The 24959-nt window shown below is 49.6% G+C and overlaps 1 protein-coding gene across 1 annotated transcript in view; it reads left to right on the top strand.

Annotated features, from left to right (window-relative positions):
• Positions 1–24959, top strand: part of LOC136106378 (dynein axonemal heavy chain 9-like) — a gene marked incomplete at its 5' end in the record, with an annotated part of 97355 nt that overhangs the window by 12191 nt on the left and 60205 nt on the right. The window contains 15 exons of the mRNA XM_071813641.1: positions 1167–1235; positions 2183–2309; positions 4198–4453; positions 6294–6535; positions 9288–9423; positions 10450–10646; positions 10741–11165; positions 13160–13382; positions 15650–15816; positions 16183–17053; positions 20084–20214; positions 21326–21452; positions 22309–22461; positions 23673–23798; positions 24430–24669. Coding sequence (XP_071669742.1) covers positions 1167–1235; positions 2183–2309; positions 4198–4453; positions 6294–6535; positions 9288–9423; positions 10450–10646; positions 10741–11165; positions 13160–13382; positions 15650–15816; positions 16183–17053; positions 20084–20214; positions 21326–21452; positions 22309–22461; positions 23673–23798; positions 24430–24669 — 3490 coding nt within the window. The remainder of the gene's footprint in view (positions 1–1166; positions 1236–2182; positions 2310–4197; positions 4454–6293; positions 6536–9287; positions 9424–10449; positions 10647–10740; positions 11166–13159; positions 13383–15649; positions 15817–16182; positions 17054–20083; positions 20215–21325; positions 21453–22308; positions 22462–23672; positions 23799–24429; positions 24670–24959) is intronic.

Genomic DNA, 24959 nt, shown 5'->3' with positions numbered 1-24959 from the left:
GGATGTTCCAGGGACTGCACCTGGTAGCTCACAGGAATGGCTTCACGTGTGCTGGTCAGGATTCTGTGTAAATGGATCCACTTTTTTAATGTACTTGACCAAAATAACTTGACCGTCACTGTACCATGTTTGTAACCTTCTCTCACTGTATCTTGCCATTAAGTGTCTTTAAGTGCACAGTTATTCTGCAGCAGCAAAGACATTGGTGCAATGAAACAAACTCTTGGGCTGTTCCCAGCACAGAGCCCAAGTTATCATGTCTGATTTGAACCTAAATGGCAAATTTTTGTCCACCATGAAGGACCCAGATCTGCATTTCACACTGATCTTCTGTCCTCTGTTTAGAGTAGTTAATAACATGCTCTGCAACGGTGGTGACATGATGCTGTTGAAAGGGAAAAAGGATTAAAAAGGAGAAACAAAAGTGGTTTTGCTGGGATTTACTTGGATTTGCTCAGAGGACTTGTTTACTTCCAGCAGGTTTCTCAGCACTTGCCCAGCGGTGACTGCTCAGGCGCTCCTTTTTTCCAGCTTTTGGTTAAGTTAATTCAGGTTTTGTCAGTATGTCCTCCAAAATCAACAACCATCTTGAGGAAAACTTGGATATTGTAGATGAAACAGTGGGGAAAAGACAGCATGATAAGAATTCCTCTGGCCTGCTGTTCCCTGGGCTGTACAGCCCTGGCAGCGTGGCCAGGGCTCTGCCTCCCGCACTCTGGGACACCTTTGCTCTTCGGTTTGAGGGGCATGAATTGGGCACCGCCAAGAGCTTCATCTGCCGGGAGCCACACTCTGCTTCTTTCTGTGCCTCTTTGACCTCAGAAAGTGGTGGCTGGTGAGCAGAGGTTGCCCTGCTCTGTGCAAACACCGGAGCATTGAGTATGTTACGGAGACCAGTGTTCCTCCAGCAGCTCTGGGCCCTTGTTCTTCCCCCAGGACGTGGTTCTCATTTGCCAGTTGCCATGCAAACACCCGCAAAAGGGCGCACTGGGGCTTGGAGAGCTTTTGTGCAGTGAAATGGTTTTGGGCGATATGGTGGGGTTGGAATGTAAGATCCCCAGCCAGGCTCTGCCTGCAAGGTGGTGGGTGGTTTTGGGAAGGGGTAAATAGAGACTGCAGCCTCACAGGGCTAAATGTAACGCTGAGCTTGTCTGTTGTGCCACCAGCTGCTTGGACTCTGCTGAAGGAAGAAGGGTGATAGAGAAGTATGAAGAAATGATCCAGCTGCTCGACAGGTAAGTGGTGGCTCAGGCATGACTGTAACTATATGAAAAAAAGCCAAACCTTATAGAATCATAGAATTGTTTTGGTTGGAAGAGACCCTCATGTCCATCCATTAACACAACCCTGGCACTGCCCCGTGTCCCTGAGAACCTCGTCTCCACGTCTGTCCACCCCTCCAGGGATGATGACTCCACCACTGCCCTCGCAGCCTGTTCCAATGCCCGACAGCCCTTTGGGGAAGAAATGTTTCCTAATATCCAGTCTGAACCTCCCCTGGTGCAACTTGAGGCCATTTCCTTCTCCTTCTCTAAACCACCTTTCAGCACATTTGCAAGCCCAGGGCCTGAGAATGTCTCTTTCTAAGCCAGAAGGAATTTTGTGATGAGAGAGGAGGAGGAATCCTTTGCTACACACCACAGTCTTTCTGTGATATCTTGAAATGAGAAGTTTGCATGGGAGGGACAGGGGCTGTGCAGCCCAGCAGAAATGTTGGAACGAGATTCTTTTGGATGTAGGAGATGCTGTGGTAGAAAACCTGAGCTGACCAGAAGTCTCAATCCACTTGTGCCCATTCACAGTGTACTTACCGTGGCTGTAATGTGTGTATTCCACAAGTGGGAGTGGGATTCGTTGCACCTCACTTAATATCTTAATGTTTGATGCTAAAACTGAACTGATTGCTCTGAGCTTTTGAATGTTTGTCCCCAAATTTGAATCCTCTGCTAAGAATGGTACTTGGGGGATCTTTGTTTTCCTGACTTGATGCTGTCACTGGTTTTCAGGTGTTTGTCTTTGAAGCCAAGATCTTTATGGAGGTGGTGTGGGTGGGTTTTAAATATTCCTTGATGTTCTTCAGCCCTCAGAAGTGGACTTGGCTTTTATTTGGTTATATGTCTTGGTGTGCGGGCTTGGCAGCTACGTGGTGGATGTTTTAATTTGTTTGTTTGTTTTTCGGCAGGTATCAGGAGAAGCTCTATGCAGACTGGTCCCAGACAGTCTCTGAAAAATCACAGTACAACCTTACTCAACCGCTTATCCGGCGAGATCCAGAAACCAAACTGATCACAGTTAATTTTGATCCCCAGGTAAGAACTAGCTTTCCTGTCTGCTGGAGGGCACGTCTCCAAGCTGTGCCCCACCGTGCATGGCAAGTCTGGTGGGATCGCTACTAGATCTGTTCTGCTGAGGTCCCTGGAGCATCTGTTATGGGTGACATGAATTAACCATCCCCTTTGTGGGCTCTGTCTCCTGGTAAAATATCAGGATTACAGTTTAAGCAGCGCAGATTGTAATTAAAGCCAGAAAGTCTGTGAGTAGCCAGATGTTAACTGGTGTCAACATCTCCAGAGCAGGTTGGTTTGACGCTGGTGTGGGGAGCGTAGGAGCATCATCCCACAGACGTGGGTTCGTGTTATGTTTACCTGAAATCTGAGCTTCCTGAAAGGGTATAAAAATCCCAGGAAAGGTTTGTTTTGTTACTTCAGTGTTGTGGCTGTTGGATTTCCTTAATTGTGGTGCAGGAGGCTTCCAGTAGGTCTCTGTTCCCTAGGGCTGCCCTCTCCAGCACAGGGAGGCCTGACCATCCCCCTGCCCAAAGCAGAGGCAGGGTCCAAGCCAGCAGAGTGCAGAGGTGGATTCAAAGGTTCTGGGGCCTGATGAGAGCTGGGGCCTCTCAAATGTGAAATGCCATTTGCTGCGGAGGTGCTGAATCTCAGGGGCCTGGGAAAACATCAAACACTTCCCCCTTTCCCTGGGACTTGCTGCTGTTAGAGAAAAGTGTTGAGGTTCCAGAGCTCATTCCAGCGTGGCTCTCAGACAAAGGATTTGTCCAGCTCCTTGGAATCTCCTTGCTAAGGTGGGAAGCAAATGGCCCCAGGGGATGTTTTCCACCCTTCACCCTGGTGCCAGGGTTTGGAGCCTGTGACGTGCTGAGCATGTTCTCAGCTCCAGTCTCTGAGTGCTTCTGCGCTGCTCTCAGCTTTCCATACTGAGGACTGCCTCATGTCCTCAGGTGCCTGCTTAGCAGCCCCTTCATGCCCTTCAGAGCAGATAGGAGCACCTCATTTTGCCTAAAGGGAGGATGTATTTGCAACCCTTCAACATTAAAGAATCTTCCAGAGCTCACCTTCCATGGAGGAGAGGGAAAGAGGGTAAGACATCCTTGACACCATGGTGGGGATGTCTCAGACATTCCAGTGCATAAAAGGGAGGGGAGTTTGGTTCTATCTCACTTGGCCTCCTGCTCCCTCAATCCCCTGCTTTTCCCTTCCTCCCATCCCATCCTCTTCCATCCACCTCCTCAAACTGCTCCCTTCACCCTTCTGCGCTCCGTCTTTCTTTCCTCTTCTTGTCATTGTGGACATAGTCACTTTAGTATTGTAGATACTCCTCACCCCTGCCATTGCCCATACAATATACTGAATTTCTGTCACCCAGCCAAAATGTGCAGTTTCAGGAGCATTTTCCCTCTCACAAGCCACTAAACTGAGCAAAGATTTTTTTTTTTTGTCTTAGAAGTGATATATTGCGTTGGAAGACCTTGCTGCTCCGTTTGTTGCAGGGACTCACTTCTACTTGGGTTTATAGTTTAATAACCCACTCAATCCCGTTCCATCACAACTCAAAGATGCTTTTGGTTGTGCCTCCTCCTGCAGGCACAGTATTGCTGAAAGACTGTATTGATGAGGATAGCTGAGAAGACCAGAGATCATCATGGCTTTTAGAGGCTGCACAGGGTTTGCTGGCTGGGTAGTTAACAGAGCTATATGTCTTTGATTGGGAAGCAAATCAGAGGCAAAGATCAATGGGAGGGAGATGGTCTGGACTAGGAGGTGTCCAGGCCCTTCTCAGAGCGTACTGCTTTGTGAATAAAACAGCAGGAACCCCCTAAGATCCCCAGAATTGACGGGAGGGTGTCTACCAGGTGAATGGGGAGGATTGTCTCACATTCAGCTCTCTGCCTTGTTTCTGCAGCTGGTGTCGGTGCTGAGGGAGGTGAGCTACCTGTCTGGCAGCCGGCTGGGAGCCATCCCACCCACGGCAGCAGAAATCTATTCCTCCAAGGAGTCATACCGGCAGCTGGCGGCCAACTTGGAGCTGATGGTGAACAGATACAACAAGGTCCTGAAGACAGTCCTGGAGGTCGAATACCCTCTCATACAGGAGCAGCTGTGGGATATTAACTTGAAGCTGAAGAAGGCAGAAGAAACACTCAACTGGAAGATGGAGGGTGAGCTAGCTCTGTGTTAGGGCAAAAGAGGCCGTACAGGATTTCACAGAATCCCAGACTGGTGAGGGCTGAAGAGACCTCTGGAGATCTCCCAGTCCAACCCCCCTGCTCACGCAGGGTCACAGAGCAGATCACACAGGTGGGTCCAGGCGGGTTTCAATGTCTCAGAGAAGGAGACTCCACACCCGTTCTGGGCAGCCTGGGCCAGGCTCTGGCACCTCCCAGCAAACAAGTTTCTGCTCATGTTCAGATGGAGCCTCCTGTGTTTCAGTCTGTACCCGTTGCCCCTCACCCTGGTGCTGGGCACCACTGAACAGAGTCTGGTCCATCCTCTGACAGCCACCCTGAGATATTGATCCCATTGATCAGATCCCTCTCAGCTTCTCTTCTCCAGCTCAACAGCCCCAGCTCTCTCAGCCTTTCCTCAGAAGAAAAATGCTCTAGACCCCTCAGCATCTTGGTAGCCACCGCTGGGCTCTCCCCAGTAATTCCTTGTCCTTCTTAAACTGGGGTGCCCAGAACTGGACACACCACTCAGATGGGGCCTCACGAGTGCAGAGCAGAGGGGGAGGATTCACCTCCCTCGACCTGCTGGCCACACTCCTACTCATGCAGCCCAGGTACCATCAACCTTCTTGGCCACAGGGCACATTGCTCATGGTTAACCTGCTCACTTGGGTCTCATCAGATTCCTCCCATGTCCCCAGCCTCCATCACCTGGTTCCCAGTGACAGTTCACAGCAGGGCAGGGGACTCTCCAGCAGAGCCAGCACTGGGGAGACAAAGGGCAGCCCCCAGCCTGCCTGCTCCTTCCCATCTTACCTTGATCTGCTTGGGCTGGGGACAGGATCCTGATCCCTTCAGCTTCCCTCTGGGCTTTTGGGGAAGAGAGGCTGCCCTGTAAGCAGTGATGCTGAGGAAACGGCAAGATTGGGGTTTGTGAGAGCTGGCAAGGCTGGGGTTGAAGAGTCTGCTCCCTGCCCGTGCCAGCCCAAGTGACCCACTGTGTGGTCATGTCCCTGTGTCCCCAAGGCACTGCTTTCTCCCTGAGTTGTGCAGGGACTGGGACCCCTTGGCCCAGCCATCTGGCTTGGGACAGACTTCTCCCGGTGGGGGCCAGGGCCACCTCGTTATCCTTTCCAGCCAGATGAAATACTGTGGTTAGTGGTGAGGTTTGTGCACCGTGACTTTGGGATGATTTAACCAGTGTTCTTGCTTGATCAGTTTTAACTGCAAAGCAGAATGGAGGGAGACAATTTGTTTCCTCTTGGTGAAAGCAAACTGCTCGCTGTTGGAATATATATTTCTGTCATCAGGCTTGTGGTATGAACAGGAACAAGTGTCCTCCCTTGGGAACTTGCAAAGCAGAATTCCTCATGCTGAAAAACTCTTTCTCCATTGCACAACAAAGATGAAGGGACTTTCCTGCAGATGAAGTTCCCTGAATCTAAATGCAGCCCTCGCTGGTACCTTGGGCTGTCACAGCCTGTGTTTGTGGGGCTGTGGGTCCCTGCTCTAGTGACAGTGGCAGGAACACTCAGCCTGTTGTCCTTGTTCTCTCTCTGGTAGCAGATTAAATCTGGGTACGGGAAAGGGGGAAGTGTCAGACGTCCCCACGGTGCTGGTGCTCCTGGCAGAAAACAGAGGCTGCAGCTGTACCATGGATTGTTGGGGTAGGAGGGAGCTAGAAGTGACTCTTTTGGTTGAGGTGGTAAGTCTCTTGTGTTAATGATGGGTGAGAAATACGTGAAACCGTGGGGGAAAAGTCTTATGGAGAGTGCACAAGAGCTTGGCCATGCAGCTCTGAAAAAAAGTAGTCAATCATCTCATTTTTTACCAGGTGTCTGGGATCACATCTCCATGGTGATGGATGATGTCCATGACCTCGAGCAGAGGATACAGAAAGCCAAAAACAATGTTGAGGAGATCCAGACCATCGTGGGATCGTGGGCGTCGCCCATATTTGTGAGAAGAGATTGTAGAAGAGAATCGCTGCTGAGCCTGGAGGACTGTCAGGACCGCCTGGAACGGCGTTACAGCCTTGTCCGAGAGTCAGGGCAGAGGATTCATCTGCTGGTGAAGGTGAGGGGGGACCTTCTCCAGGGGTTTGTTGACTCTTCATAGGCTCTGGGTGTCTCTCCGCTCTGGTGAAAATGTCCAGAGCTGCTTCACCTTAAAATTAACTCCCTTAACTCATTTGAAAAACTTACCTGTTGTTGATTAAGGAATACTTTGATGGGTGAGCTGGTACAGCTGAGTGTGCGGGGCTGCTGACCAGGCACCGAGTTTGGAGCAGGAGTGGGAGCCGATGCAGCCCAGTCTGGCTCCCAGTCCTGGTTCTTGTGGAGCCACTAGAGGGGAGTCGTGCATCAGGCTTTGGGATCCTGCTCAGAGGAAAAACTCCTCCGAAATATTCACCTTAAAATGGAGAGGCAGCTGGCTGTGGCTGACCTTTCTGCTTTAGGCTTGTTGTTCCTCTGTGGGAGCAGGAGGTGACGCTGTCAGTCCAGGGAGAAGCTGAGTAACAAGAAAAAAGCTGCTGTCTGAACCCTGGGTTTTTTCCAGTGGCTTTGCCAGAGCTGAGAGTCCTCTTTGCAGAGCAGGAGAAAGCCCAAATCTCTGCGCCTCACCTGCCCAGAGGTTTTAGCGTGTCAGGGACAGCACCTTGGCTGGAAGGCAGATGGATTTTAGGTCCAGCCCACTCCTGAGGGTCACCATCTGGCCTTGGACTCTGGAGAGACTGGGCTGACCCTCTCTGGGACACTGAGCCCTTGTTGCTCACCTTACTTCACTGTCTGCACTCAGCCTTGGGCTTCTGACCCACTTCTGTACCCTCTGAACCCACGGCGAGGATTTTACTATGCCCACGTTGTCCTGCTGCTACAGCTGTGACAGGCTCAACCACCTCCAGCTACACCCAAAAGATGGGAACACTTCCTAAATTGACCGGAGAGAACATGGGGCTGTGGCCAAGGCAGAAGGGCTGGCACCGCTGCTCTGGTGGCTCACAGGGCAGGACCAACTGCAAAGCAGCATGAAGGTCCTGGGGAGGGAAAGGCACCGTGGCCCAAAATAGGATGTCCCCATGCCTCTGTCCTGCTGTGCTGGTCAAACCTGGAGGAACAGCAGCAAAGGGGCCAAGAGCTGGTCTGCTGTGTTTCCCTTGGGTGTTCAGGTCTTCTTTTGAGCAGGTGAGTCTTGAGGCTGCTGAGAGAAGAGCACAGAGAGTTTGGGTACGTGCACCCACAAGCACAGGCAGGACAGTGAGATGCTGGCTTGCATTGCCCTTTTGCACCAGGATGAGGCCTCTGGAGTAAAGGTTCAGTAGAACACCAGTGACAAGGGGGCATTGTCAAATACAAGGGCATGGGACGGTGAAGAGGGGGTGGTGCTTTCAAATGGGCATCCCCATAGTGTTCAGTCCTGTGAAGTTCCCCTTTCTCTTGTGTCAGCAAAATGTGGAGGTGAGTCTGCAAGGCACCAGAGCCCTGGCTTGCTCTGTTAACAGTTTAATCACTCAGCGTTGATGTGTAAAGTTGGGGAGCAGCAACTCTGGGTTGACTCAAGCCCAATTGGCAATGCCACTCTATCTTGAGGAGGCTGAGGCCAGACCTTCTTGCTCTCTGCAACTGTCTGAAAGGAGGTTGGAGCATGGAGGGGGTTGGTCTCTTCTCCCAAGTAGTAAGAGATAGGATGAGAGGAAGTGGCCTCAAGTTGCACCAAGGAAAGTTCAGATTGGATATTAGGAAAAAATAATTCACAGAGAGGATTGTGAAGCTTTGGAATAGGCTGCCCAGAGCAGTGGTGGAGTCACATCCCTGGAGGTGTTAACAAATGTACAGATGGGGTTCTTAGGGACATGGGTTAGTGGTGGAGTTAGGTTATGGTTGGATTCGATGATCTTGAGGGTCTCTTCCAACCAGAATGATTCTATGATCTCATGTGTGCCAAGCTGCCATGCCACTGGGAATGGCACCCTCTCCTGTGTCCCCAGAGATGAAATACAGCCAGCTTTGAACCCCTGGCAGCAGACTGCAAGCTGGACCTTACGTTTTTTTTGAGCCCGTGCCTGTGTTGAGAGCCCCTGGCAGGCTTAGGAGAAAGAGCCCTCAGAGGGCATAGCAAGGCCGGAACAGGATCACGGCAGAGCCTGGGAGGTGCAGGGGATGGATACCCAGGCTGGTCTTGTGGGTGTGGAAGAGGAGACGCAAGAAGGATGGGGCCATTCTGTGGCCTAGAAAACCGTGAATTTCCTGACTGTGAACTTGCCTGGAGGTAAGGAACGCAATAAGCTGAGAAGGGAGGCTGTAAGCCAACCCTTTGTCTTCTGATCCCAATCTTTAACTATTTTCACTTGGTTTATTTAAAAACCCTTTTCTGAATTTTAAAGTTCTCTTGTTTTGAGATGACCATTTGTAGGGCAGAGGTGTAAGCAGTCCACTTGGAAGGACTCATCCACCCAAGGTAACGTTATACAGGCCACAAGGACTGAGGCTTCATGCATTGGGATGAGCCTTTGGCCCAGGTCTGCAAAGCACCCTTGAGCCCTTTGGCCTCAGAGAAGAGGGAGGAGAAGGTTGCAGGGCTGCTAAGTCTCTCACGCACTCCATTTTTACCTTGTGATTATTTTGAGTTGCTTCAGATGACAAAGCAGCCCTTGACAGAAGGAGAAAATTGTGGCCATGCTACCAGCAGCAACATCCGTCTGTCTGGTTTCTCTCCCCCCGCAGGGCTGGTACCTGTGTGCTCATTGCCCTGAGTCCTCAGCTGTGGGCAGCTCTTGTAGGACAGACTCAGCCCCGCTGTATTTCAAAGTGTCGTCTTTTTCTTCCAGGAAAACCAGAGCCTCTTACTTGCAGACCCAGCATCTGACATCTGGAAGGCCTATGTGGATTACGTGGATGAGATAGTTCTGGATGGATTCTTCACTGCCATTGAGTGCTCACTCAAGTACCTCCTCGAAAACACAGGTAACTGCTGGTTCCTCAGCTCTGGCCGTGATACCATCTTCAGTCTCACCAAAAGGAAGTTTCTGTTTTGTGCTTTGACTTGTGGTGGTCTTTCTACTCTGCCTCTTGCATTGTCTACAGCAAGTGCTGGAGGAGCCTCCAGACTCAGAGGGTAACTCTGTCCCCTGGTCACTGGAGCAAAGCCTTGCTCAAGGGAAGGGACAGAGATGACTGTGCACCATTTGCTGGGATTTGTGAACAGACAAAATTGAGGCATCATTCCAAGTCTGTTCTTGGGCATCAGCCATCTCCTGACCTCCCATGCACAAAGCATCAAGGTGACACAACCTTTCGTTTGTGGAGAGTCTCAAGAGTTGGTTCTGTGGATGAAAGACATGAAAGAAAAACCTCCATCACTGAGGAGTGAGGAGAGGGGTCACCAAACCAGAGCTCCTGCCTAAGGCTGCCACGGAGGGTCACTCTGCTGAGAGCAGCTGTGTCCAGCTAAAGCACATCTTCAGAACGCTTCCCTCCTGGATGTGGAGGCACACTGAGCTGGAGAATTGCATCCAGTTCCTCACCATCTTGTTAAAAACAAGCACAGAATTTCACATTTGTGAAACCAGTTGGTGTTTTATTTTTTCATGCCTTTCTCCACTAAATTAAAGAGCCTCTTGGTTCCTGTTGTTTTTCTCCTCTTTAAGTACTTATGCGCTGTAATTGTTCAGCTCTCAGACTCCCTTTTGATTAGCTGAAGAGCCTGGTCTCTTTAAGGCTTCCCTCCACAGCATTTTTCCGGTCCTTAAATCACTTGTGTCTCATCTGTTCTCCAGTATCTCCTGTGGGTACCAGAACACCAGCTGGTTTGGCAGCCTCCCCTCTGCGTTGTATGCAGACACAATGTCACTGGACCCAGCGAGTGGGTGTCCCACCTGCCTGGTGTCCCTGTGGGGCATGTGTGTGTCTTGTGGTGGGATGTTAGTGGTGGCTCTAGATCACTTTTCTCCCCTTCAAAAATAACCTGGCACCTCTGTTCTTCCCTACCAGATCCCAAGGCAGGGCTTCCTCCCCTGTTTGAGGTGCAGCTGGATTTGGTGATCCCAGATTTGATATTTCAACCCTCCTTGGACCCTGGCACAAACGATGGCTTCTACGACGTGGTGGAAGGTCTTCTCAACGACATCTACCGGATCTCATCGCTGGTGCCCAGGCTGGCTGAGCACAGCGGCTTCCTCCACTACCAGGTCCGTGGCTGTGGAGCTCCCTCACGCTGTGTGGCAGTGAGGAGGTGCCACGCTGCCCCCGCATCACTGCGAGCTCCTCTCCTCTTCTCTCCAGGCTGACATGGAGGACATGGCTGACCTGGCCGACATGCGCCATGAGCTGATGGGGCGTGTGCAGGCCGTGATGGCGGCCTGCTGTGATTACCGCAGTGCCTTCGACCACTACTCCTGCCTGTACGGGGAGGACAGAAAGGAGTTCTTCCGCCAGTTCCTCCTCTACGGGCACATTCTCACTGCGGCAGAAATCGAGGCCCATGCAGAGAACGGGGTCCCTGAGTCACCTCCCACGCTGCAGCAGTTCCGAGAGCAGATTGACTCCTACGAGAAGATCTATGAGGAGGTGAATCGCATCGAGCCCATCAGCATTTTCCAGAGTTGGATGAAAGTTGATGCTCGGCCTTTCAAAGCGTCTCTGCTGAATGTGATTAAACGGTGGAGCTTGGTGTTCAAGCAGCATCTCATGGACCACGTCATGCACAGGTAGGAACCGTTCTACCTCTTCTTCCCAGAACCAAAGTGGGTTTCTCTTGTGTTGGCTGGGCTTTATCATTTCACACTGATAAGCAAAAGGCTAATACAGGAGCAAGAGGAGGGGGCACACACCCCCTGCCAGCTCCATCGCATCTCTGCTAACTTTCATCCCCTCGTCTCTGCTGGGAGCAGCTGGTCCAGCTGAGTGTGTAAAGTGCAAACAGTTCCACGAACTCGGTACCATCGACATCCTGCGAGCTGATGCTCCTACGACCTACTGTGTGGTGTTGGACAGGATGTCTGTTTGTCTGTTCATCCTGGTCCAACTAATCTAATCTCTTCTAGGGCTCTATGCTTATTTTGTTGAATTTGCCATCAGTAAAGCTGCATTAATGCCATGAGATACTTGCTCCATTTCTAAATGCAGTGCTCTTTTGAGTGCACTCTTTGTAAAAAAAGTAATTTGGGTTGCCTGGCATGAGCAGTCATGGGGAGGCAGTTTCAAGGTTACAAAAAGGAGGAGCTTTGGATGTAAGTTTTGAATTAACATGTGTTCCCTGCTCTGAATAGCTGCTCAGCCGCCTGGTCTCTGCAGGATGATGTGTTAGGTGATTTATTTGAGTAGTAGCAGCTGAAGGATGCCACAGGGCTTGGATGCTTACGAAGAAATATTTACAGACATATGTACTAGTGAAGGCTGCTGCGTGTGGTGGCTGCTGTGATCTCTTGTGTTCTTTTCAGCACGATAATTCCTGTGCAAAGAGGTTTTTGCATAGGTTAGAACAGGCATTTAGGAGTTCTTATTAAGAGCTCCTGACTCAGCAGTTTAGTCTTTAATAGGTGAAGTGTTTAGGGCTATGTTTTGGTCCAGCAGCATCCACAGAATTTAAGCGGGCACTTCAAAAGTAAGCGTTTTGAGAAGGGAAGAATGGAAAGGACCAAAGATCCAGGAGCCCATCAAGCTCTGCTAACAGTGTCCAGCAGCTGGTGAGATCAAGAAGCAGGTAGGGAAACTTCCCCCAAATAGTCTCCTTGTCTCTAACCATTCATACCTGAGGACTTTGAGAGTCATGGGTTGTACCTTTGTATCTAAAGACCTGGATGGATTTTTTTTTCTCCCACAAATGTTCGGTTGCTTTTCTGAACCGCTGTGAATTTTTAACATCTGCATCCTTCTGCAGCAGAGACTTACCCTCTGAAATAAGGCAGCGTGCGAAGAAGAATCCCTGTTTGTTGTAGCTTTACAACCTACCAGGTTCATTTGTTGAATTCTTGTATTGGAAGAGATGACATGAAAACTGTCCTTTCAAATTCACTCTCTTCAGACCACAGACCCGAGCTCACAGGTCTCCCTTATAGAATCATAGGATAGAGTCATAGAATCTGTTTGGTTGGAAGAGACCATCAAGATCACAGAGTCCAACCATAACCTAACTCTGGCACTACCCCATGTCCCTGAGAACCTCATCTATATGTCTATCCAACCCCTCCAGGGATGGTGACTCCACCACTGCCCAGGGCAGCCTGTTCCAAGGCCCGACAGCCATTTCTGTGAATAATTTTTTTCCTAATACCCAATCTGAACCTCCCCTGGAGAAATTTGAGGCCATTTTATCTTATCACTTGCTACCTGAGAGAAGAGACCAACCCCCTCCATGCTCCAGCCTCCTTTCAGACAGTTGCAGAGATCAGGTCTCCCCTCATCTCCTGTTCTCCAGGATGAACAGCCCCAGCTCCCTCAGCTGCTCCTCGTAAGACTTGTGCTCCTCAAATGCCTTTTCTCCAACCTGTGAAGTCCCAACCCATTTATCCGTTCCTCACAGGAAGCTGTACCACATCTATGGATCCCTGTGAGCATGAACTGTGGTTCTGATGCCCTCAGCATGTTGCCATGTGATGGGCAGAGTTAGCCAGGCCTTTCCCTCTCCGTGCCAGTCCAGCTGCCTGGATGATTCCGGTAGGAACTGCTCTCATTTGGTGCTTTCCTGTTTTGTGTTCTACAGCTTGTCTGACCTGGACGAGTTCATAAAAACTGCTGACAAAGGTTTGAGCAAAAAGGTTGAAAAAGGCGATTATGATGGTTTGGTGGAGATCATGGGGCATCTCCTGGCCGTTAAGGAAAGGCACAGTGTCACCGATGCCATGTTCGAGCCCCTGAAGCAAACCGTCGAACTGCTGAAGACGTATGAGCAAGAGCTGCCGGAGGAAGTCTATAAGCAACTGGAGGTGGGTGAAAAGCTGCGGTGGACACGGCGGTTTGCCAAGTAGCCAGCGTCAAAGAGTATGAGCTTAAGAGCATTGCAGGAATATTTAAAGCCCCACTCCCTGTCATTAGAGGGCCTCAGTGGATAGTATTTTACTATTGTGGGATGTGCCTTAATAGCTCTAAATTTTGGAGTTATATTGAGGTTTTTCTTTTAAAGCAGAGATTAAGCCTTTTGTTATGTATGAAAAACATAGAATTGCCTGCTCCAACTCTCAGCGATTACTCTTGAAAAAAATTAATGCATTTTCAAATACATCTGTTAATTAGTTTGAATTATAATTATTTTTAAATAAGCCAGTTCTTGGCAACTGTGGAGATGGGAAGGATAATGTTGGCAGAGGAGTCGCCTTCTCATAGGATTTCAGTCCTCCACTAGGTCTATAACACCCAATCTGCTTGACCCAAAGGACATCACTGGGAGCACGTTATGAAAGTATTTCAGCACCTTTCCACATCTGGCCCTGATGAATCAATTTTTCTTTGGGGAATTCTTCTCATTTCTGGACAGGGGACCATGAGGTGAAGGTTGGAAAAGCCTGTGGGATGCCCAGCCAGCCTTGGGGAACTGGCAGCAGTCACCATGTTACGGTGGAGGAGCGTGTGGCTACGTACTGATGGATACCCCTTAGTCACGGGGCGTTGTGTGCAGAGGGCTCTGTGTAGGACACCAGGTTTAAGGCAGAGCTTTTTGGGGAGAAGTTCCTCCCTCTGCTGCAGGCTTGGATGGGACCTGAGCGGGGTTTAGCAATCCCCCAGTTTTCTGCTGGTGCAGCCGTGATCCACGGATGGTTGTATCACCAAATCTGACACGGGTAAGGGTCCTAAAGATAACTGGATTCCTACAGACACCCTGAAAAACAGAAGAGCTGCATTAAATGAATGTTTTGGCTGCTACAGCAGCTTCAGTTCAGCATAAAAAATGGTGCTATGGGGAACCCAGCTCTGCTGATTCCTCTGCCCAAGAGCTGCTTGCTTGGTGCCTGTTTGTGCGTGTAGATTTGAACAACTGATTTATTTTTCTGACAGAAGAAATGAGGTATGCAGGGCAGCCATTCAGATGTAGGAGATAACAAAACAGTTTCGTTCTTTCTGGCAAGTGACAGCAACACATAGTTGAATAATTCATTCACTGCTGTACACAGTAGGAAAACCAAAGTAAGTTCCTCCAGGTACCGCTCCCTCCATGGCCATGAAGATGGATGGGCTGGAGCTGATAGTTTGTATGAGAAGGACAAGGAAGCAGCTCCATGTGTGCCCTGCTATGGTCATGGATAGTGATTTCTACAGAGACTGGAACATGAAGTGCCAGAAAGAGACCCCTCAGGAGGGACTGGCCCTGCTCTGGCCGCCTCTGCTGCCTCCAGGTTATTTCGCTTCTTTGCATAGTGTTGGTGCATCTCCATTAGTCTTCTCAACTATGTGCACTGGGATGAAAAGAAGCCCAAAGTCTTTCCTGTAGGCTGGCACAGTACCTGGGGAAGTGGGAGAGCAAAGCTGTGGGACTTGAGGACAGCAGAGCCCTGGCTGGTGTCACTGTCTGGGGTGAGGATTTGGCTCGAGAAGTCTAGTGAGAAGAGAAGAAATCAAATCTCTTTCTAAATAAAATGCCAGGTGCAAAGGGTGGATTGTTAGCAGTGCTGTGCACCAGCAGCTTGGATGCAGTCCTGAGAAAGAAACTGTCTTATTTAGTACTAATATTATACAGGCAGGCTGGAGGGATTTGCCCCAGAAAGCTCTGTAGAAGTCCTTCTGGCATAATATCTTCTGCTCTAAGAGCTGGCTGGAAATTTCCCAGGCTCTGTTTCTTAATTAGCTCTGGGAAGCCGGACGATCTGATGAACTTGCATCCTCAGCCCACCCTCCTGCCTCCAGCCAGCTCTGGGTCCCGCTGGGCTCGGTGTCAGGAGAACTGTGCTCTCTCAACCACTGAGCCATCCTGGGAGCCCAGGATCTGGTCTGGGACCCTTCTTCTGAAGTTATTTAACATGTTTTTGCAATCAGAGCAGTCAGTTTTAAAGTCTCAGTCTTCATTCGTCTTCAAAATTGTGGATAACTGATAAGTTTTATCCCAAATTGTGTTTAGCTTTTGCATCACAACAAAACTTCCTTGCAGTTTTAGGCATGGAATCTGTTGCTTTTCCTGTTCTGTGATTGTCCATAAACAGATCAGTCACATCTTATATCAAATAGCAAATACTGCCTACCGTCATTTAAATTTTGCTTGCAGGAGCTGCCAGAAAAATGGAACAATATAAAGAAGCTGGCGATAGCTGTGAAGCAGCATGTGGCTCCTCTGCAGGCGAACGAAATGACAGTTGTGCGCAAGAGCTGTGCGGCGTTTGATGTTGAGCAACACAGATTCAGAGAGCGATTTCGGAAAGAAGCACCATTCAGGTACAGTGAAATTATAACATCAGAGAAGCCCTGAGGAAGAAAAGCTTCATGGGATCATCTCGGAGTGTCCTGAGGATGTGTTCTTGAACCCTTGCATACATTTCCTACCTGCTCACGGTGTTGTATCTGTTATGCCCTGGGTGTTTTGTCCCTGCAAACACTGTAAGGTGTTAGCAAGAGATTCAATCTGGATGCTGAGTGCACAATATTGCTTAAAGGGGTTGTCAGCAGTGCCATGTGGCTGCACCATCAATGGGTACTATAGATGTATCATGTCTGCTTTGTGTCTCAGAGGCACCATTTGTTTTATGTTTTCTTTAGAAGTTGTTACAATATCACTTATGAAGAATAAACATTTCTTTCTAGGTTTGACACCAAAAAGCCTTATCAACTGCTGGATACAAAGCACATTGAGATTAAACAAATGGAGTCAGCCATGACCTCGATTTATGAATCAGCTGGTCTGTTTGAAGTCATAGTGCCAGACTATAAACAACTGAAGCAGTGCCGAAAGGAGCTGTGTCTTCTCAAAGAGCTCTGGGATATGATCTCCCTTGTGGGCACTTGCCTTGATGACTGGCAGACCACCAAATGGGCGGATATTAACGTGGAAAACATGGATCTGGAGTGTAAAAAGTTTGCAAGAGAGATTCGGAATTTGGATAAGGAGGTGAGGGCGTGGGATGCTTTCACTGGGCTGGACAGCAAGGTGAAGAACATGCTGACGGCCCTGAAAGCTGTGGCAGAACTTCAAAATCCCGCCATTAGGGAAAGGCACTGGAATCAGCTGATGCAGGTGACGGGTGTGAGGTTTGTGATGGACTCGGACACCACGCTGGCTGACCTCCTGAAGCTCAACCTCCATAACTTTGAGGATGAGGTTCGTGGCATTGTGGACAAAGCGGTACGAGAAATGAGTGTGGAGAAAGTCCTGAAGGAGCTAAAAATGACTTGGAGCACCATGGAGTTTCAGTATGAGCCTCACCCCCGGACGAACATCCCGTTGCTGAAGTCAGACGAGGAACTCATAGAAACTTTAGAAGACAACCAGGTGCAGCTGCAGAATTTAATGACATCCAAATGTATTGCTTTCTTCTTGGAGGAAGTGTCCATATGGCAGAGGAAGCTGTCCACAACAGATTCCGTCATTTCTCTCTGGTTCGAAGTGCAGCGTACGTGGTCTCACTTGGAGAGCATATTCATAGGCTCAGAAGATATACGGGCACAGCTTCCTAAGGTATGAAATCCCAAATCCTATTTTTCCTGTGTGGAAAGCGTTGAAGAAGAGCCTCCATTACACAGAAGAAGGTTGTCTATATTGCCGTGTTCCCCCAAGCAGGACTGTTCTCTTGCTGCATTGCTTTCTTGGAGGCTCCCTTAATGCTACAGCAGTTTCCCCAGTGTTGCCCCAGGATGTTTTTGTACTGTTGGTTGTGCCTGAACCCTGCTGATAAACTGTTTTTCCTCCCCTCCACCATTGCACAGCAGATGCAGAGTTCCTGGAGGCTGAGCAGGAGGCTGCTGGCTTCCTTCAGTGATACAGGCATGTTCCCTCTTTCCTTGGAGGGGAGAAGACGGAGATAATTACTCAGATGGTGCAAATTGTCAAATCAGAGCTGGATCAGGCAGCTTTGCAGTATCCGCTTCCCTGCCTCCAGTGCTGGTGCAGCAGGAGAGCAGCTCTTCTCCCACTTCAGCTTCAGAAAATTGAGCAGAGTTGTCATTGATGCCCTCCTCAGGGTTGTGACCTCCTCAGGGCTGTCTTTGAGTCCAGCTTCCAGTCTTATTCCCTATTCTCTTGATTATTTAGAAAATCTTCCAAGCTTGTTCCTGGCCCCGCTGGACCACTCGCAGCCCTGTGGAGGAACCTGCCTTTCACTCACGAGTGACCCACAGTTGGCTGTGTGACCCCCGTCCCTGTTCACGAGCAGCATCGCTGACAGCACCACTGTGGGACGAACACCCACGAGGGGATGTGCGCAGCCCATTGACCCCTGGACAACACACTGTTCTGTCTCCAACCCTGCACTCTGCTCTGCTTGGACTGTTCCTCCATCTGCTTCAGAGAGCACGCTGTGCTGAGTGTCCTGGGGGCAGTTTTTGGCCCCTCACACCAAGAAAGCCCTTGTGGTGCTGGAGCAAGTTGAGAGAAGGGAATGGAGCTGGTGAGGGGCTGGAGCACAAGTGTGATGGGAGCGGCTGAGGGACCTGGGGGTTCAGCTGGAGAACAGGAGCTGAGGGGAGACCTTCTGATCTCTGAACTGCCTGAAGGGAGCTTGGAGCCAGGGGGGTCGGGCTCTGCTCCCCAGGAACAAGCGCCAGGAGCAGAGGAAACGGCCTCAAGTTGCGCCAGGGGAGGCTGAGGTTGGATGTGGGGAACAATTTCTTCCCCAAAGGGCTGTGGGGCATTGGAACAGGCTGCCCAGGGCAGTGCTGGAGTCACCATCCCTGGAAGATGTATAGATGAGGAACATGGTTTAGTACTAGATTTAGGTTATGGTTGGACTCAGTGATCTCAATGGTCTCCTCCAGCTAAATGATTCTATGATTCTGGGCACACCTCGCTCACTGGGCAATATATACAGGTGCTGATAACCAGTGCCCTGAGGCTGTACCATGTGCCAGCAAGCTCTTAATATCCAGGAGCTATCTAATGTCATGTATGAAATTGCATCATGATTTACATTTGCATCCTGCTGGGCAGCTGTCTGCATCTCAGTAGCTGTCTGGCAGTGGTATGAACCATAGAACCATAGGATGTCCTGACTTGGAAGGACCCATCAGGATTGTCAAGTCCAACTCCTGTCCCTGCACAGGACACCCCACAATTCACCCCATGTGTCTGAGGACGTTGTCCAGTCTCTCCTTGAACACTGTCAGGTTGGGGCTGTGACCCCTCCCTGGGAGCCTGTTCAGTGTCCAGCACCTCTGGGTGAAGAACCTTTTCCTCATGTCCCACTGACCCTCCCTGGCACATCTTCTGCCATTCCCTGGGGTTCTGTCACTGTCACAGAGAAGAGCTCAGCCCTGCCCCTCCTGCTCCTGCTGAGGAACCTGCAGCCCCATGAGCTCTGCCCTCAGTCTCCTCTGCTCCAGCTGAGCAAACCCAGGGACTTCAGCCGCTCCTCATACGGTTTCCCCTCCGAACCCTTCACCAAGTTCATGTCCCTCCTCTGGACACCCTCCAGTAGCTTTATCTCCTTTTCTCCTGTGTCCCCAGCCCTGCACACAGTGAATGCTCCAGGTGAGGCCGCCCCAGCACAGAGCAGAGCGGGACAATCCCCTCCCTGCCCGGCTGGCCGTGCTGTGCTGGATGCACCAGGACACGGGGCCCTCTTGGCTCCAGGGACACAGGTGGCTCAGTCAGCAGCTTCTCTTCCGTAAAAGAAAGACTGAAGCTCAAAGTCTCTGTAGCTGAGCACCCTCAGGATGCATCCAGGGCTGGGGGGATGTGCTGACAGGCTGTGGGATGCTCACCTGGAGCTGGATCTGTGGCGTGAGTGTAGGGAGGGCTCAACCTTCCAGATGGAGCCTTGCTCCTGGGGCTGAACACAGGGTAGCGTGGAAGTGTTACCTGGACTGCTTGGAACACTTGTTCAGTGTCCCGCCTCACTTAGGAGGCCTGACCTGGGAAGAAGGGAGGAGCAGAGATGTTTTGAACATAGCTTGCTTTATTCTTCAGTGTTTAGCTCCAGAAATTCAGAGTCCCTGTTAGATATGGAGCATAATTGTTGATGTGGGCCTCCGGTGCTGACGTGGGGTTTCCATACCCTCATTGAAGGCAAGGAAGGGCTCTCCTCTACAAGAGTCATCATACCCGTTTTGTGGATGGGTGTTGGGATTCCTGTGCTGTAGCAGGAGGGGAGGAGTGCACTCACATGAGGCTGGTAGCCTTTCCACGGTGTGGGAGCATCTCCTGCTGCTGCAGCCAGGGAAACTTGGTACTTCACCTGGACATGGGAGAGAGAGATTTATGAGGTTTTCCAAGGGGAATTAAATCCCATGAAAATGGTTGGTCCTAGACATTGCCTCCTGCATGGAGCACTTTATCCACAACCCCTTTGGGATACAGTGACAAGAAGGCAAGTGCCTGTTTGAAGACTAGTTTCAGGCAAGTCAGTGGAAGAGCCATTCTGGAATGGTGGAGGGGTCCCTGTCTGCACTGGACAGAAGGTTTTCCCCTCAACCCAAAGACAGCACCCAGAGGATGGAGACCTTTAGCACAAAATCCATGTTTTACCATGAACATGTTTGTGTTGCTTTTTAGGACTCCAAACGCTTTGAAGGGATTGATGTGGACTTTAAAGAACTGGCCTATGAAACTCAGAAAACCCCAAATGTGGTTGAGGCCACCAATAAACCAGGTCTGTCCCAACAACTGGAGGACATTCAGAGTAGGTAGGTACAACTTCAGTCCCAGGATTTTGTCAGAGACTGGGATCAGCTCTAATAAGTTGGTTTAACCTGTGCTCCAAGGCTTTCCTTCTGGACTGTGCGTTCTTTGCATTCACACATTGAGTCTCTTTATTCATGATCCATCACCCTGAAGCCCCCAAGGTGGATTCTGGCTTTGCGTATGTGCAAACTCTTATCTTGAATATTGATTTGCACACATACAAAGCTAGGCACTCAGTTGGTTTTAATAACATGTGGCCTCACTGCCACCCCAAATTTGGTGTCTTAAATATCTATTTAGCAGTCCAAGCAGGGATATCTGCAGCAGAGCTGATCCCATGTGCTTTAATTAACAAAATTATCTTTGTGTGTGTACCCTTCACAGATGGTATAACTAAACTCCCTGAGAAAGACCTTAATGTCCAGAGATGGATACAGTTCTCACCTAACATATGAGCTACTCTACCTGGAACACACCTAACAAGTTAACGTGATAGCTGTTGTGTCAGTAATAACTATCCATTTAAAACAGAGATCTAATTTTACTTCCTAAACAGATAAGGCCCGTGTTCCCCACAGAGGACTAACTGCATGTTATTTATGAACTTTGAAAGCTCAGCAGCAGTTTAACATGTAAACACTGAGAGATTCATTTTAGAACGGAGCAAACAAGTTTCTTTTCAGGCTTCACAAGCACAAAAAGCTGAGTAGGTTTGAATCAGACTTTAAAATGTGCTCATTAGAATAAAAGCAGTTTTGGAAACTTTCATCCTAGTGTGAAATCACCTGTGGCAGTTGAGAGCTTGTCTAAAACAGTAAGTCAGACTGCAAAGCCTTTCTAGCCTCTTCTTCCACCTGTGTTTCTGCTTTTTGGTGAGGATTCTCTGACTCTTTGTCTGTTTGACCCTTGGGAGTGGAGAGAGATCTATGAGTTACTATGTGCTTTGTTATCTATTTGGAAAATGCTGTAAAGGACCAGCCTGCAGGCTCAGCTCATGTCTGGCATTTCCCCATGGGAGGGGAGAATCTGCTCGATAACCCAAACTGTAGCACGACACATTAAAGGATATTCACCCGCCTGTCCTGGGCTCTATTTTTCTGCTCTTCTCCCCAGGTTGTCCCTGTGTGAGAAGGCTTTGGCTGAATATTTGGACATGAAAAGATTGGCCTTTCCCAGATTTTACTTTGTTTCTTCAGCAGATTTATTGGATATTCTTTCCAATGGCACCAACCCACAGCTGGTAAGCCTTGCACTATGTCACCTTCACATTTTCCAGCTGTCAGTAATGTCAGGGTGGAAGATGCTGTCTAGGGACTCAGCTGTAGCTTATCCTTTCTTGAGTGCCTTTTCTCCCACCCTCACTTGGATTAACAATAACTCTTTCACTGCTGGCCTTCATCTGTCGTCTCTGAAAGGCAATGCGCACACTGTATGTTGTCCCATCTGTCCCTGGTGATGCTTGCAGATGGTTCTGAAAGCACTGCACAGAGCAGAGCTATGTTCTTGATACCATAAAAACAGTGGGTTTGTTTCTGCTGGGATACAGTGAGGTTGGGGGAAACCATTTCTTGAGGATCTCAGCCAAAACTTGTTGCTGAGCTTGGTTCCCCAAGCTGGGATGCCAGCAAACAGCATCTGTTGTTGAAAGAGCCACAGACCGATCATTCAAATGTGACAGTGTTGACAACCGAGGGCTTGGAGGCGTCTCTGTTTTTAGGCAGAGGAGACATCTGCTAGTCAGCCACTTCTTCCTTCCCCCATGCAAAGGTCTTTGGGGTGGCCTGTTTACAGGGGAAGAGCAGAACACAGCCTGGAAGAGGTAAGACAGCTGGTGGTCAGACAGTGGCTGTGGCCAAGGCAGGACTTCCTTGGGTTGCCACCCACCCCTGCACAGCTCTGCTTGGCCTTGTTTGGGACGCATCTTTTATTCAGAGGTTGGTGCATAAAACCAGTCAAGACGTTCACAGCAAAAGGCGAGTGTTGGATGATGAACAAAGTCCTTATTTTGTTAACATGATTTTGCTTGTGACATGTATAGTGATCTTCATTCCGCTCGTCCTATCTCGGTTGCTTTATTTACACAACCCGTTTTGCAGGTGCAACGTCATCTTTCCAAACTCTTTGACAGCTTGGCCAGGATGAAATTCCAGCTGGACTCTGAGCAAAAGCCAACCAAGGTTGGCCTGGGAATGTACAGTAGAGAGGAGGAGTACGTCAGCTTCAGCGAGCCCTGTGACTGCAGTGGGCAGGTGAGAGGGAAGTCCTTGTCTATCAAAACTGTCCGGTGGAGTCTGCTCCCCTGCCCCTCGTGTGAGATCCCTTGCCAAGACGTCATAGAGCTTCACTGCTCTCCCTTGGTGCATGAGAAAAGCTGGAAGAGGTGGTGATTTAGTACCTCCTTACACCGCAACCTTTCGTGTCACTCTGGATAGGTCCTCACTAAGGGGGGACGTGGATGTCGCAGTCCACTGTGAGAGAAAGAGCTGTGCCATTTTTCTGACTAGGTTTTTAATTTGATTTTTTCTAAGACCTTTTGAAGGTTAGTCTTAAAGCTTGCTACAAATATCCTCGGTGAGGGAGGGGATGCAGACTGAAAAGAGACTAAGCTATTCCATAGTACCTCTGCACGGGTGTGTTTGGCAGGAGAAGGCCTTTTACCTGTTTCTCAAGTCTTCATTATTTCATACCACGAGTGAAAGTATGAAATGTAAGAATCAAGCTACTGCTCAGCTTATCTATCCTGGTAGTTTCACCTTTCTGCATGGTCTATTACAGGAAGCTAAAGTACGTAATACCGGCTACTGAGCTCCCCAGCAATGGAGCTTGCTGCGTTCAGTCTGTCTTCTTGTTGAGGGCTTTGCCTGTGAAATATGAAATTCAGCAGGAATTGTGTTCCCAAGTTTGGCAGCATCTTTCTTCTGCTGCTGGCAGACTGCCCACATCCCACCAGGGATTCTGTCATGGCCTGGAGGTGGAACACACCTGACCAAATTATTCATTGACGGAGTTCATTTTGGTTCCTCCTGTAGCTAGAGTTCAAGAAAAAAATCTGTCTTCTGTTCTTGGTGTCTGGAAGTAGATGCTAATCCTACAGTACCAGAATTAGCCAAATCTACCCAGTCTGAAGGAGGCTGTGAGGTTTGGTTAACTCATAGAATGTCCTGAGCTGGAAGGGACCCACCAGGATCATGGAGTCCAAGTCCTGTCCCTGCAGTGACAACCCCACAGGTCACCCCGTGTGTCTGAGGACGTTGTCCAGTCTCTCCTTGAACACTGTCAGGTTGGGGCTGTGACACCTCCCTGGGAGCCTGTTCAGTGTCCAGCACCTCTGGGTGAAGAACCTTTCCCTCATGTCCAGTCTAAAGAGAACTGAGATGCTTGCCTCATTTCCTATCTTCACTAATTACCAAAGGCACTTAAGAAGAGCAAATGTGTTACTGGGATTTAATCTCTTTTCCAGGTTGAAGTCTGGCTCAGTCATGTACTAGACAGCATGAGGGCTACTGTGAGAGATGAGATGACAGAAGCCGTCATGGCTTATGAGGAAAAACCAAGGGAACAATGGCTCTTTGACTATCCTGCCCAGGTATCTGCCACTGCTTCTTATCACCACTCAGGCTGGCTCGTGGAAAGGTAGCTCTTGGGTTCCCCATCAGTCCTGCCCTTCCCTTCTTTCAGCAGCTGTGGACAGGCATGTTTCCGGCCTCCACCTTGCTATCCAGGAGAGAGGGAGGATGAGTTGTCCTTTATCCTGGCGGTCTCCTGATGGAGTTTTCAGGCTGAGCTCCATGCTCTGGTTGGGGCTCTTGGTTGGGTGACAGAGCCCAGGGGCTTGGGCAGTGCAGTCTGTACAGCCAGAGCAGTGAGAGGTGCAGCAGGAAGGCAAAGTGGTGAGGCCTGATAAGAGTGAAGAGCCCCTCAGATGCACCTCTGACAACCTCGTGGTCTCCAACTCTTCCTCCTCTGCTGTGTCAGGCATGTGAAAGGTGCTGATTTACTTATAACTAGCTGCTAAATGTGTCTATCACTGATATGGTGTTTTAAATGAATGTCATGGAGCAGATCCTTGTTGTACTGTCTGCTGTGACTACTGTATGAAAAAATACTTAATTTCATGTCACGGATGTTTCATCCTTGATCTCCCTGTGGATCCGACACTCTTGAACATAAGGAAGCTTTGGTATTTTCCCTGATACTGAACCAGCCTATTTCCCTAGGTGGCGCTTTGCTGCACCCAGATCTGGTGGACAACCGAGGTTGGGATTGCCTTTGCCAGGGTGGAGGAAGGCTACGAGAATGCGATGAAGGAATATCACAAGAAGCAAGTGACCCAGCTGAACACCCTCGTTACCATGCTGATCGGGCAGCTCTCCAAGGGCGACAGACAGAAAATCATGACCATTTGCACCATCGACGTGCATGCTCGGGATGTGGTGGCAAAGATGATAGCACAGAAGGTTGGTGTTGGCAGTTCAGCACAGTTCTGTGGGTGCTGGAGAGGGGGCTTCAGGGGGCCCAACCACTGGCCATTCAGATCACTGCCGGTCTCAGTGGGAGACGTATGACTAAATTTATTTCTACAATGTTTGTAGTAAGTGTGCAGAAAGCCCCTGTAAGCCTGCAGAGCTGTGCTGTGTCATGGCCCTGCAACACCAACTTGTAGTTGCTGCAGATTCACACCAGGAGTGAGAGCGCGGCACTGCGTCCTGGTGCCAAGACATGTGCTGGTGGATGATGGTGGTGTGTT

Source organism: Patagioenas fasciata, chromosome 11 (assembly GCF_037038585.1).
Source record: "Patagioenas fasciata isolate bPatFas1 chromosome 11, bPatFas1.hap1, whole genome shotgun sequence".
Classification (NCBI taxonomy): domain Eukaryota; kingdom Metazoa; phylum Chordata; class Aves; order Columbiformes; family Columbidae; genus Patagioenas; species Patagioenas fasciata.
Note: the sequence above shows the minus strand (reverse complement) of the source record. Positions and strands in the feature narration are given on the sequence as shown.